Source organism: Callorhinus ursinus, unplaced genomic scaffold, assembly GCF_003265705.2.
Source record: "Callorhinus ursinus isolate GAN/ISIS: 27379988/994484 unplaced genomic scaffold, GSC_fseal_2.0 scaffold88, whole genome shotgun sequence".
In the NCBI taxonomy this organism is placed as follows: Eukaryota; Metazoa; Chordata; class Mammalia; order Carnivora; family Otariidae; genus Callorhinus; species Callorhinus ursinus.
Window position 1 is genome coordinate 722,661 of NW_027397150.1, and position 14,306 is coordinate 736,966.

The 14,306-nt window shown below is 39.5% G+C and overlaps 1 protein-coding gene across 1 annotated transcript; it reads right to left on the reverse strand.

The window, feature by feature from the left end:
• Positions 1-9,745: 9,745 nt before the first annotated feature.
• On the reverse strand, positions 9,746-10,694 carry OR10T2 (olfactory receptor family 10 subfamily T member 2). The gene is given in 2 exon segments (XM_025860659.1): positions 9,746-10,048; positions 10,050-10,694. Coding segments are annotated over 2 exon segments (948 nt in total).
• Positions 10,695-14,306: the final 3,612 nt, after the last annotated feature.

A 14,306-nucleotide genomic window follows, 5' to 3' on the forward strand; every position in this document is an offset into this window, starting at 1 on the left:
TCTCTCTTCTGTCTTGTTGTTGGTGTACAGGAATGCCACTGATTTCTGTGCATTGATTTTATATCCTGCCACTTTACTGAATTCCTGTATGAGTTCTAGGAGTTTTGGGGTGGAGTCTTTTGGGTTTTCCACATAAAGTATCATACCATCTGCAAAGAGTGAGAGTTTGACTTCTTCTTTGCTGATTTGGTTGCCTTTAATTTCTTTTTGTTGTCTGATGCTGTGGCTAGGACTTCCAATACTATGTCGAATAGCAGTGGTGATAGTGGACATCCCTGCCGTGTTCCTGACCTTAGGGGGAAAACTCTCCATTTTTTTCCATTGAGAATGATATTCACTGTAGGTTTTTCATAGATGGCTTTTATGATATTGAGGTATGTATCCTCTAACCCTATACTCTGAAGAGTTTTGATCAAGAACAGATGCTGTACTTTGTCAAATGCTTTTCCTGCATCTTTTGAGAGGATCATATGGTTCTTGTTCTTTCTTTTATTAAAATATTGTATCACATTGATTGATTTGCAGATTTGCGGATGTCACCTTGCAGCCCAGGGATAAATCCCACTTGGTCCTGGTGAATAATCCTTTTAATGTACTGTTGGATCCTATTGGCTAGTATTTTGGTGAGAATTTTTGCATCCATGTTCATCAAAGATATTGGTCTGTAATTCTCTTTTTGATGGGGTCTTTGTCTGGTTTGGGGATCAAGGTAATGGTGGCCTCCTAAAACGAGTTTGGAAGTTTTCCTTCCATTTCTATTTTTTGGAACAGTTTCAGGAGAATAGGTATTAATTCTTCTTTAAATGTTTGGTAGAATTCCCCTGGGAAGCCATCTGGCCCTCTGCTCTTGTTTGTTGGGAGATTGTTGATGACTGCTTCAATTTCCTTAGTGGTTATAGGTCTGTTCAGGTTTTCTGTTTCTTCCTGGTACAGTTTTTGTAGTTGAAACATCTCTAGGAATAAATCCATTTCTTCCAGATTATCTCATTTGCTGGCATATACTTGCTTGTAATGTGTTCTTATAATTGTTTATATTTCTTTGGTGTTGGTTGTGATCTCTCCGCTTTCATTCATGATTTTGTTGATTTGGATCATTTCTCTTTCTTTTGGATAAGTTTGGCCAGGGGTTTATCAATCTTGTTAAATCTTTCAAAGAACCAGCTCTAGTTTCGTTGATCTGTTCTACTGTTCTTTTGGTTTCTAGTTCACTGATTTCTGCTCTGATCTTTATGATTTCTCTTCTCCTGCTGGGTTTAGGCTTTATTTGCTGTTCTTTCTCCAGCTCCTTTAGGTGTACGGTTAGGTTGTGTATTTGAGACCTTTCTTGTTTCTTGAGAAAGGCTTGTATTGCTATAGACTTTCCTCTCAGGATTGCCTTTGCTGCATCCCAAAGATGTTGAACAGTTGTGTTTTCATTTTCATTGGTTTCCATGAATTTTTTAAATTCTTCTTTAATTTCCTGGTTGACCCATTCATTTTTAGTAGGATGCTCTTTAGCCTCCATGTATTTGAGTTCTTTCCAACTTTTCTCTTGTGATTGAGTTTTAGTTTCATAGCATTGTGGCCTGAAAATATGCAGGGAATAATCCCAAACTTTTGGTACTGGTTGAGACGTGATTTGTGACCTAGGATGTGATCTATGCTGGAGAATGTTCCATGGGCACTAGAGAAGAATGTGTATTCTGTTGCTTTGGGATGGAATGTTGTGAATATAACTCTGAAGTCCATTTGGTCCCGTGTGTCATTTAAAGTCTTTATTTCCTTGTTGATCTTTTGCTTAGATGATCTGTCCATTTCATTGAGGGGGGCATTAAAGTCCCCCACTGTTATTGTATTGTTGTCGATGTGTTTCTTTGCTTTTGTTATTAATTGCCTTATATAATTGGCTGCTCCCATGTTAGGGGCATAGATATTTACAATTGTTAGGTCTTCTTGTTGGATAGACCCTTTAAATAAGATATAGTGTCCTTCCTCATCTATTACAGTCTTTGGTTTAAAGTCCAATTTGTCTGATATAAGGATTACCACCCCAGCTTTCTTTTGGTGTCCATTAGCACGGTAAATGGTTTTCCACCCCCTCACTTTCAATCTGGGGGTGTCTTTCGGTCTAAAATGAGTCTCTTGCAGACAGCATATGGATGGGTCTTGTTTTTTAATCCAAGCCGATAGCCTGTGTCTTTTGATTGGGGCTTTCAGCCCATTGACATTCAAGGTAACTATTGAAAGATATGAATTTAGTGCCATTGTATTGCCTGTAAGCTGACTGTTACTGTATATTGTCTGTGTTCCTTTCTGGTCTATGTTACTTTTAGGTCTCTCTTTGCTTAGAGGACCGTTTTCAATATTTCTTGGAGGGCTGGTTTCGTGTTTGCAAATTCCTTTAGTTTTTGTTTGTGCTGGAAAATTTTTATCTCTCTTTCTATTTTCAATGACAGCCAGTTGGATATAGTATTCTTGGCTGCATATTTTTCTCGTTTAGTGCTCTGAATATATCATGCCAGTCCTTTCTGGCCTGCCAGGTCTCTGTGGATAGTTCTGTTGCCAATCTAATGTTTCTACCGTTGTAGGTTATAGATCTCTTGTCCTGAGCTGCTTTCAGGATTTTCTCTGTCTCTGAGACTCATAAGTTTTACTATTAGATGTCAGGGTGTTGACCTATTTTTACTGATTTTGAGAAGGGTTCTCTGTGCCTACTGGATTTTGATGCCTGTTTCCTTCCCCACATTAGGGAAGTTCTCTGCTATAATGTGCTCCTATATACCTTCTGCCCTTCTCTCTCTTTCTTCTTCTTCTGGAATCCCAATTATTCTAATGTTGTTTTGCATTATGGTATCACTTATCTCTCAAATTCTGCCCTCATGATCCAGTAGTTGTTTATCTCTCTTTTTCTCAGCTTCTTTATTTCCCATCATTTGGTTTTCTATATCATTAATTCTCTCTTCTGCCTCATTTATCCTAGCAGTTAGAGACTCCATTTTTAATTGCATCTCATTAATAGCCTTTTTGATTTCGACTTGGTTAGATTTTAGTTCTTTATTTCTCCAGAAAGTGTTTCTCTAATATCTTCCATGCTTTTTTCAAGCCCAACTAGTATCTTTAAAATCATCACTCTGAACTCTAGTTCTGACATCTTACTAATGTCCATATTGATTAGGTCCCTGGTAGTCGGTACTGCCTCTTGTTCTTTTTTTTGAGGTGATTTTTTCCATCTTGTCATTTTGTCCAGAGGAAAATAGATGAATGAGAGAACAAAATGCTAACAGGGTAACAATGACCCCAGAAAAATATACACTAAACAATCAGAAGAGACCTGAAACTGGGGGAAAAGAAAGGGAAAGAAAGAAAAAAGAAAAAAAAAAAGGAAAAGATAAAAACAAACAAACAAAAACAAAAACAAAAAAAGAAAACAGAATATAATCAAATATGATCAGGCTGGTGCATAGATCAGTGCCACACAGTAGATTTTGGGCATATTTTGGTCTGTTAGAAGAAAGTGCCTCCCAAAATTTTAAAGAAAGAAAAACATATATGTACAAAAATAAGGGTTAATATGATGTAGGTATGGAATATGACTTCCAGAAAGTGGTCGCTTCTCTGTTCAGAGAGTTGTGGCTATTCTTTTCTTTGATCTCCTGTTGAGTTCATAGCTGTTCAGAATGGTTTGATCCCTATCTAGTTGAATTCCTGGGACCAGACAAAATTTAGGTTCCTACTCCTCTGCCATCTTGCTCCTCTCCCCCAAAGCTCACTTCATTTTAGTGAGTTTTCCCATCCACACACAAAAGCTTCACTGGACAATAAAAATACACATATCTGCAGGTTGAAATTCAAATTTAGCCCAAGGAAGTAGGGAAGGAACAAATGTGAAGCCATCCTCCCCATTGTCCTGTTCTCCCCAGCAGATCCCTGCTCCAGAGAGTGGCCAAAACTGAGGTCTTGGCAGAATAAGCCTCCAGATAACTAAAGGTCTTGTAGGTCACTTGGAGGCAGATTCCCTTTCATGGGGTAGGATGGGAACTCCTGGGAGGCTTTGACTTGAGAAGAGATATAATCTGACTTGTTCTTCAAAAGATCATCCTGACTGCTTTGTTGAGAATAGATAGACCTGGGGACAGGGGCAAATAGGAAGACCTATTTCAAGCCTCCTGTAAAAATTCAAGAAGACAATGATGGTGGTAAACCACAGGACTAGAGGTGGAAGTGGTGAACAGAGACTCTAGACTGTGTGTGTTTTGTAAACAGAGCCAAGAGATTCTATCTATTGTATTATATATATTTAATATATATATATATTAGAAAGGCAGTTAGGAATGACCCCTGATTTTTGTTCTGAGAAGCTGGAATTCCATTTGGAATTTCAATTAACTAAGAGAGATCAGACTATCAAAGGAACAGAGTTGGAGGATAGGCTGAGGATTTTGCTTTGGATGTTTAATTTGAAATGCCCATTAAAAATCAGAATGGAGGGCACCTGGGTGGCTCAGTTGGTTAAGCGGCTGCCTTCAGCTCAGGTCATGATCCTGGAGTCCCGGGATTGAGTCCCATATCGGGCTCCCTGCTCAGCAGGGAGTCTGCTTCTCCCTCTGACCCTCTTCCCTCTCGTGCTCTCTATCTCTCATTCTCTCTCTCTCAAATAAATAAATAAAATCTTAAAAAAATAAAAATAAAATTCAGAATGGAGATGTCAACTGGGTCATCAGGTTTAGGTCTAGAATTGAGATATGTCTGTGCTGAAGACACTTACTTGAGAGCAGTAACAAGTTTGAGAAATACTCTACAATGCTGGAGATAGCCATTTGAACAGATAGTCAGAAGACATTGCTGAGACAGCTGGTCAGAAGCAAGGATTTTGTGTTGTGGGCAGACGAGAAGGAGTGGCCAGTTCTTCCTGCTGGATTACAAGAGAGGCGTCAGAGATTTCACTGAAACTGAGAATTGACTTGCTTATGGGGGGACTCCAAGCTGAAAAATTACAGGCCCAGAGATGGACAATATTTCAGTTTTGAATGTTGTGGGATTCCAAGTATTTTGGAAATACCAGAAGCATTGAGCAATGCCTTTCAAGGAACAGGACGAGAACAGAAAATATTGCTACTCCTTCCTGACAAGAGAAGCTAGACTTAGAAACTTTTACAATTCAATTAACTTTCTGTATGTTAACTTAATAGTAAAACAAGAAAAGTTCTTGTATGTCCTTTTAATTTTGTTTTTTAAATAATTCACTTTCATTGTATTTTACAATATCACTGGTACATAATAAATTTACAGGAAAGTTAGTCTTTCACCTCAAATAGATTGAAAAGCTCAGACATAGAATATGAGGAGAACCCCGGCCAAAAATAAGACTGGAGATAAGCAGCAGGACACACAAGCCTTTGTGGGTCATGTTGCATTATTTGAATGTGATCTCATAAGAAAGCCAATATGTTTAAAAAATATATTTAAAAACCCTTAGAAAAATGTATCTCAAGCATGTGCCAAAATTTACTAATGTACTGGGGCACCTGGATGGTTCAGTTGGTTAAGCATCTGCCTTCAGCTCAGGTCATGATCCCAGGGTCCTGGGATTGACACCCTTGTCAGGCTCCCTGCTCAGTGGGGAGTCTGTTTCTCCCTTTCCCTCTGCCCCCCACCCTCACTCGTGCTCTCTCTCTCTCTCTCTTTTTCTCAAATAAATAGATAAAATCTTAAAAAAATAAACTTCTTTGCCTTCAGAAAGTGTTTAATGCATCTGCAAGTTGATGTTAGCTAGCTCTTAGCACCTCTCACTTTGGATGTTACCCTGACATACTAAACCATAAAATTAACATATAACTCATTCACTGTCACACTGATAGTTTCTATTTGTTCCAGTTCACATGTTTATTCTATTTATACACATTTAATATATCACGGACTACCTCCTGCCTCTGCCCCTTCTCCCACTCTTGTGTTCTCTCTCTCTTGCTCACTCACTCTCTAATAAATAAATCTTAAAAAAATTTACTAATGTACTAACAGGTAAAGCAAGTTGTTGGCACAATAAGAAATGTGGGTTTCAGGAAGGGTGTGGAATTGAAGGAGTGACAAATTTGGGGACCAGAATATGTACCAAGTCAGGGTGATTACCATTTCATTTCACAGATTCATAAAAGCGTGATGGCCAAGTGCATTTTTTACACAGGAAGTCTGTAGAAGGATGATCTGAGATGCCAGGTGTGCAGACATAAGGTCAGAAGAAAAAAGACGATGAAGCAACTGATAGAGATACAACTTTGTCTAAAACTGGGGTAGCATGCTCGCTCACAAGAAGGCACCGATGCGACAAACAGAGACCTAGAAGGACACGAGCTCTGATTTCCAACATTGCTGGGGTTTTCCCCGCAGGCTGGAGACACACACTTCTTCCATTTCTTACTTGAGGATATTTTATTTACCTTTTTGACACAAGAAAGAGTGTTTGGTCGGGATGAGCTACGATGTTTCATTTTAGGAAGATAATGGGGTCTGCAGTATGGATGATGGAGTGAAGGGGTCAGAACATATTTTCAGGAGTTACTGTGTAAACCGACAAAGGACTCAACTAAAGCAATGAGAGAAGATAAATCTTGGCTACACAATCTAACCCAAATCAGGAGTTAAATAGCGCACCATTGGGGGAAAAGTCAGTTTGCTTTATGGCAAAGAAGAATCACGGTCTGTGGACTTGGCTTCAGTCTTCTCTGAAACCTGGCTGAGGTCATGCCAACAGCTACAGGGCAGGGCTGTGAATGAGAAATAAGGAGGGACAGAGCTAAGACCTGGGAGTACACATATGAGAAGCCCTCATTTATGTGGGGGGCATGGATTTGCATCCCTCAAAGAGTCATGCCACCCGGGAAGCCCTTTGCAGTGGTGTGTGTACCAGAGCTGCCTGTGGGTCCTGTAGGGACAGCTCTGCAAATGGCACCAAGGATGGTGGGGGACCAGCAGCACAGTGAACCAGCCTGTGCTCTGAGTTTGTTCAGAAACCATTCTGACTCTTCTTAAATGTGTGCATCCCCAGAGTTACTGAAAAATCCAGCTTAGGTCACCTCAAGAAGGAAGTAGTGAATTTCTTGCTAACAAAGCATGTGTGGGATTGGGCTGTAGAGCACTTTGTAAAGTTGTATGGCCTTAAATAGCATTCAAGGACAATTAACTATATGCCCATCATGATAACACAATTTCCTTTGTTTTCTTTCTGGCTTATTATGTCTCTATATCATCCACAGGAAAAAGAATATTTTTACATTGTTGAAAACATAAAATAGAAGCCCTCTCACCTGACCCAAAGATGGTCAGATAGTTGGCTAACTAATTCAAAAAAGTCTAGTAGAGCAGAAAATTGAAAGAATGACCCTTATATAATTGAAATGTTTTATTTCAACTCAAAAAGTCTAAACATACACATATTTATAAATATTTTCACTTAGGGATAAAGCTTTTGCTTTAAGTGTTGGTCCATGTGATTGGAGATCTTTAGAGCATATCTAGCATAAGTCCACCCATAATTCATTAGAAAAATTTTCATGGATTTACAGATGAGCAGGAACTTAGAGTCACTTGCAAAATAATCTAAGCAAGTGACACTTCTAGGGTTTTATGATTTTCCTTTCTTCTGTGATTTTCTTGGTCATATTTTATTTTTCCAAAACACTCCATCTAGCTATATTAGAAACAAATAATCTTTGGGGGTACCTGGGTGGCTCATTTGGTTGGATGACTGCCTTTGGCTCAGATCATGCTCCTGGAGTCCTGGGATGGAGTCCCGCATTGGGCCTCCTGCTCAGCGGGGAGTCTGCTTCTCCCTCCGACACTCCCCCCTCTCATGCTCTCTCTATCTCATTCTCTCTCTCAAATAAATAAATAAAATCTTTAAAAAAACAAAATAAAAGAAAAAGAAAAAAGAAACAAATAATCTTTATTGCAGTAATACTTCACCAGACCATACTACAAAATTACATATCACAAGCAGAATAATTAGAATAATAAATAAACTGTCACAGATGGTTTTGAGAACAGACACAGACAATTTAACTTGTAAGGGCTGAACCTCACAGTCACCCCAGGAAATAATGTGCTGGACACGAGTGTTTATTATACTGAGAGAATCAGCCAAGGAGCTTTCCACAAGGAAGAGAGCATGCTGGCTAACTGGTTACATAAAAACATGTTCCTTGTTTACAAGTTATTTTCATGGTCTCATAATTAATGATAACCATTTTTCCTTTGGGTGATGAAGCATAATTTTAACAAATCAGGAGATTTTTATTCTAGTATGGGCTGGGTCACTGGGCAGAGAAAATGTCTAATTAATAGTAACTGACTCGCTGAACCAGAAGACAAGCTATGTGCTCACTAGATAATTCACATATTCATAGAAAAAAAACAAAACCCTCAGTTGTCCAGATGAAAAAAATTCAAGGCACATCAGTTTGAAGAGTTTTAAATATCATCTCAAATTACATGGCTTGAAATAATAGATTTAAAATAATAAAATAAAATAGTAGATTTAAAATCAATTCCTTTTAGTATTTATAGTTCAAATTATGACAATCATTAGAGTCATGTAAGGTTTACATTATGACCATTGTAGGGTCAGTGAGCTGTAAGATCTGGGCCTTTTGAGCCTTTCCAGAGCATTTACTGTGTTCCATGTTAGCAGCAAATGTGATGTCATTAATGGTGGTTTTAGGTCCATTACTAAAATAAGATCATATCCACTAAAAACTTGAACACATCACCATGGAAACAAAGCAAAACTACAAACAAAAATGAATGTGTTTAATTTATAATTAATATAATAAGAAACTAGTTTTAAATTTTGAAAAAAATCAACATTTCTGGTAATACTGATGGATCTTTTCATCACTGGAAAACCCAGTTCCTTAGTATTGAAATCTTGCTCTTCATTTAAGGCTCAGCTCAAATTTTCTTTCCCCTCTTCTCATCTCACTTATTCCAATTTTTTTTTTCCTTCAGAAGCAATAAATATTTGTTCTTTTGGCTCTCATAACTCTTAGTTTATATCCATTTGAAAGATCTGATCATTGTGCATTGTCATAGTTTTCTTTCTCTGTTCATGTTCCTACCCCTCCTCCACCTCTGTAAACTATCAACTTACTCATCTTAGTCTTTCCACTTTGTATGGAACCTGGTACATAGTTGGTTTACTGCTTGTGGATGCCTGTGTCCTAGATAAGATGCTGTCAATAGCTTTGGATCCTGTTCTCTATTCAACCAGGAAAGCTAACCGTGGCCACCTTTCAATTTGAGTATTGCCTTCCCCTAAAACAAAACAAAACAAAACAAAATTATATTTTTCTCTTTCTGCCAAGCGTGAGTTGTTTTATAGTTTGTTTGTTTGTTCTGGGAGAGAGTGTCAGCAGGGAGGGGCAGAGGGATTAAAAAGAGAATCCCAAGTGGACTCCATGCTCAGCATAGAGCCCAACGCAGGGCTCAATCTCATTACCCTGAGATCATGACCTGAACCAAAACCAAGAGTCCGACACTTAACCAACTAAGCCACCCAGGTGCCTTGGTTTTCTTGTTTCCTAACCCAGCACTGGACAATGTAGCATGTAGACTGACTCATGCTTTTTCTGGACTGGGAGGAAAGAAAAGGGCAACAGTGGTCTTAGTCCTTGGAAACACTGTCCACATCAGGACTGGATCAGCAAAAGGGCAAAGAAAATATCCTGCCGTTGACCTCTGTAGAGTCCCTCATTAATTTTAGGGTTTTTTGTTAGATCACCTTGGTTGCCACAGGCATTCCCAGAACTCTCTTGAGGGCAATCTTCACCTCCTGATTCCTCAGACTGTAGACAAGGGGATTAAGCAGGGGAGTCACCACAGTGTAGGTCATTGCCACCAACGGATCCTTGTCTGAGGCAGACCTGGATCTGGGCCTCAGGTAGATGATGGAGGCACAGCCGTAGTGCACAAAGACCACTGTGAGGTGGGAGGTGCACGTTGCAAAGGCCTTTCTTTTTCCCTCAGCCGAGGGGATCTTCAGGATGGTGTTAAAGATGAAGCCATAGGAGACGAGTAATCAGCAGGAAAGGCACCATGATCACCAGGATGCTGAGGCTGAATAGAGCCAGTTCCTTCACATGGGTGTCTGCGCAGGCCAACTTAATAACAGGTGCCATGTCATAGAAATAGTGGTTGACCCTGTTGGGGCCACAAAAAGGCATGTCATAGATGAGGTTGGTGGCCACCAAAGCAATGAAGAAACCTGTGACTCCAGAGAGGGAAACCAACCCCGCCCCTAACCTATTGTTCATGATGAGTGTGTACCTCAGAGGGTGGCAAATTGCCACATAGTTATCATACCCTATCACAGCGATGAGAAAGCAGTTGGTGCAGGCAAAGCCAAGGGAGAAGAAGAGCTGGGTGGCACAGGCCACAAAGGAGACGCTCTTGGTGGCTGAGAGCAGGTGGGCCAGCAGCTGCGGGATGATGACAAACGTGTAGCAGGATTCAGAAAAGGAAAGAATGAGCAGGAAACCATACATGGGACTGTGCAGAGTCTGGCTGCAGCGGATAACAGCCATGATAGTGGCATTGGCCAGCAGGATTGTCAAGTACAGGAAAAGGAAGATGACAAACAGCAGCAGCTGGAGCTCCCCCAGGCTAGAGAAGCCCACCAGGACAAACAGTGTAACCATAGTGGTTCTATTGAAACTGTGCATCTGGATGACTTCTTTCTGTGAATGAGTTTGGGAGAGACAAAATGACAACGATCACTGTTATAAGAACATTTTTCCGATGCCTTCTCTTTCAGTATCACATTTTCAGGCCCAGAATATTGATAGGTCTCTCCCTCTCTCTCTCTCTCCCTCTGCCTCTCTCTCTCTCTCGACAAAGTACCCCTTTGATAATTTTTACAAGAAATTATTAATCTCCAATAATGAGATAATGATTAACTATATTATAGAAATATACAAAGATTAAAAGAAGCAACAAAGGGCGCCTGGGTGGCTCAGTCGTTAAGCGTCTGCCTTTGGCTCAGGTCATGGTCCCAGGGTCCTGGGATCGAGCCCTACATCAGGCTCCCTGCTGCACGGGAAGTCTGCTTCTCCCTCTCCCACTCCCCCTGCTTGTGTTCCCTCTCTTGCTGTGTCTCTCTGTCAAATAAATAAAATCTTTTAAAAAAATAAATAAATAAAAGAAGCAACAAAAGAACCAACTTCCATAGTCCCAAAGACTATGTGAGGACATGAGAAAGTCTCCTACCATAATAAGAGAAAAAGAGAACTAGTTAGCCATATTTATAATGAGATACCAAGCCATATTTATGATAAGATTAGAGATGATTTGGGTTTGCTTTCTGATATATTTTTATATTTTTAAATATTTAACAATAAACATATTTTAATTTGATGATTCTAAATATACTTCACTTTTAGCCTAGAATATTTCCACCTCATTTTGTTGGGAAAGATACTGTTCAAACATAAATAAGACAGGCCCAGGGAGACTCCCTTTCCTCCCCGGGGAGTAGCAGCGTGGGAGCGCACCGCAGGGATCTGCTGGGTTTGGAGACTCCACACTGAGTTGGGTGCCAGAGATAGAAATGCTTGGTCACAGGCCAGGTGAGCACGGAGTGCGGCTGGAGACCAGGGAGATGGGAGGGACTGACTGCTTTTCTCTGGGGGTGCACTGAGGAGCGGAGCCCCAAGTTCTCGGCTCCTCAGGGCGGAGATTGGGAGGCCGCCCTTTTCACTATCGTCCTCCAAAGCTGTGTGGAAAGATTGCAGGGAACAAGAGCTCCCGAGAGCAAACTGGACCGACAAAGGGTGGGGCAATTCCTCCTCCGGCAAAGACATTTGGGAACCACGGCAACAGGCCCCTTCCCCAGAAGATCTGCAAGAACAGCCAGCCAAGACCAAGTTTACCGATCAATGAGAACAGGAGAACTCCGGCGCTAGGGGAATACTGCACATAGAATTCATGGCTTTTTTAACATGATTCATTAGTCTTTCAAAGTTAATTTTTTTAATTGTTTTTTTTTAATTTTTCTTTTTCCCTTTTTCAACCAACATCTTACCAATCCCTTTTTTAAAAAAACATTTTTATTTTTCATTTTTAGAGTCATATTCTATCCCTTCATAGTAGTTACCCTTATTTTTGGCATTCATATATAAGTTGCTCTCTCTTTAAAATTTTGAGATACAGTTTCTTCTAACATATCAGAATATACCCTAAATCTCTAGTGTATGGCTTTGTCCTAGTCTCCTGCCTGATCACATTGTCTCCCCTTTTATTTTCTTCCTTTCTCTCTGTTTTTGTAATCCTCTTCTTTATTTTTTCAAGCACCTTATCAATTCCTTTTGTGAAATTTTTTATAATTTTCATCTTTACAGTCATATTCCATCCCTTCATTGTATCAACCCTTATTTCATACATATATAAGTCTTACTTTCTTTAAAACTTTAGGAGGCACTTTCTTCTAACAGAACAAAATACACCCAAAATCTAGTGTGTGGCATTGATCTATGCACTAGCCTGATCATATTTGATCATATTGTTTTTATTTTTTGTTTTGTTTTGTTTTTATCTTTTTCTTTTTTTTCTCTCTCTTTCTTTTTTCTTTCCTTCCCTTTCTTTACCCCTGGTTTCAGGGCTTTTCTGATTTGTTTAGAGTATATTTTCTTGGGACGTTGTTAACCTGTTAGCATTTTGTTCTCTCATTCATCTATTCTCCTCTGGACAAAATGACAAGACAAAAAAAATCACCTCCAAAAAAGAACAAGAGGTAGTACCGTCTGCCAGGGACCTACTCAATACGGATGTGGACATTAGTACAATGTTGGACCGAGATTTCAGAATCATGATTTTAAAGATACTAGCTGGGATTGAAAAAGCATGGCAGTTATTAGAGAAACCCTTCCTGGAGTAATAAAAGAACTAAAATCTAACCAAGTTGAAATCAAAAGGGCTATTAATGAGGTGCAATCAAAAATGGGGGCACTAACTGCTAGGATAAATGAGGCAGAAGAGAGAATCAGCAATAGAGAAGACCAAATGATGGAAAATAAAGAGGCTGAGAAAAAGAGAGATAAACAACTACTGGATCATGAGGGCAGAATTTGAGAGATAAGCGATATGATAAGATGAAACAACATTAGAATAATTGAGATCCCAGAAGAAGAAGAAAGAGAGAGAGGGGCAGAAGGTATATTGGAGCACATTATAGCAGAGAACTTCCCTAATTTGGGGAAGGAAACAGGCATCAAAATCCAGTAGGCAGAGAACCCCTCTCAAAATCAATAAAAATAGGTCAACACCCCAACATCTAATAGTAAAACTTACGAGTCTCAGAGACAAAGAGAAAATCTTGAAAGCAGCTCGGGAGAAGAGATATGTAACCTACAACGGTAGAAACATTAGATTGGTGACAAACCTATCCACAGAGACCTGGCAGGCCAGAAAGGACTGGCATGATATCTTCAGAGCACTAAACAAGAAAAATATGTAGCCAAGAATACTATATCCAACTAGGCTGTCATTGAAAATAGAAAGAGAGATAAAAAGCTTCCAGGACAGACAAAAACTAAAGGAATTTGCAAACACAAAACCAGCCCTACAAGAAATATTGAAAGGGGTCCTCTAAGCAAAGAGATAGCCTAAAAACAGCATAGACCAGAAAGGAACACAGACAATATACAGTAACAGTCACCTTACAGGAAATGCAATGGCACTAAATTCATATCTTTCAATAGTTACCATGAATGTAAATGCCCCAATCAAAAGACACAGGCTATCAGATTGGATTAAAAAACAAGACCCATTGATATGCTGTCTGCAAGAGACTCACTTTAGACCCAAAGACACCCCCAGATTGAAAGTGAGGGGGTGGAAAACCATTTACCATGCTAATGGACACAAAAAGAAAGCTGGGGTGGCAATCCTTATATCAGACAAATTAGATTTTAAAACAAAGACGGTAATAAGAAATGAGGAAGGACACTATAGCCTACTTAAAGGTTCTATCCAACAAGAAGATCCAACAATTGTAAATATCTATGCCCCTAACATGGGAGCAGCCAATTATATAAGGCAATTAATGACAAAAGCAAAGAAACACATCGACAACAATACAATAATAGTGGGGGAATTTAACAACCCCCTGACTGAAATGGATAGATCATCTAAGCAAAAGATCAACAAGGAAATAAAGACTTTAAATGACCTACTGGATGAAATGGAATTCAGAGACATATTCAGAATGTTCCAACCCAAAGCAACAGAATACACATTCTTCTCTAGTGCCCATGGAACATTCTCCAGAATAGATCATA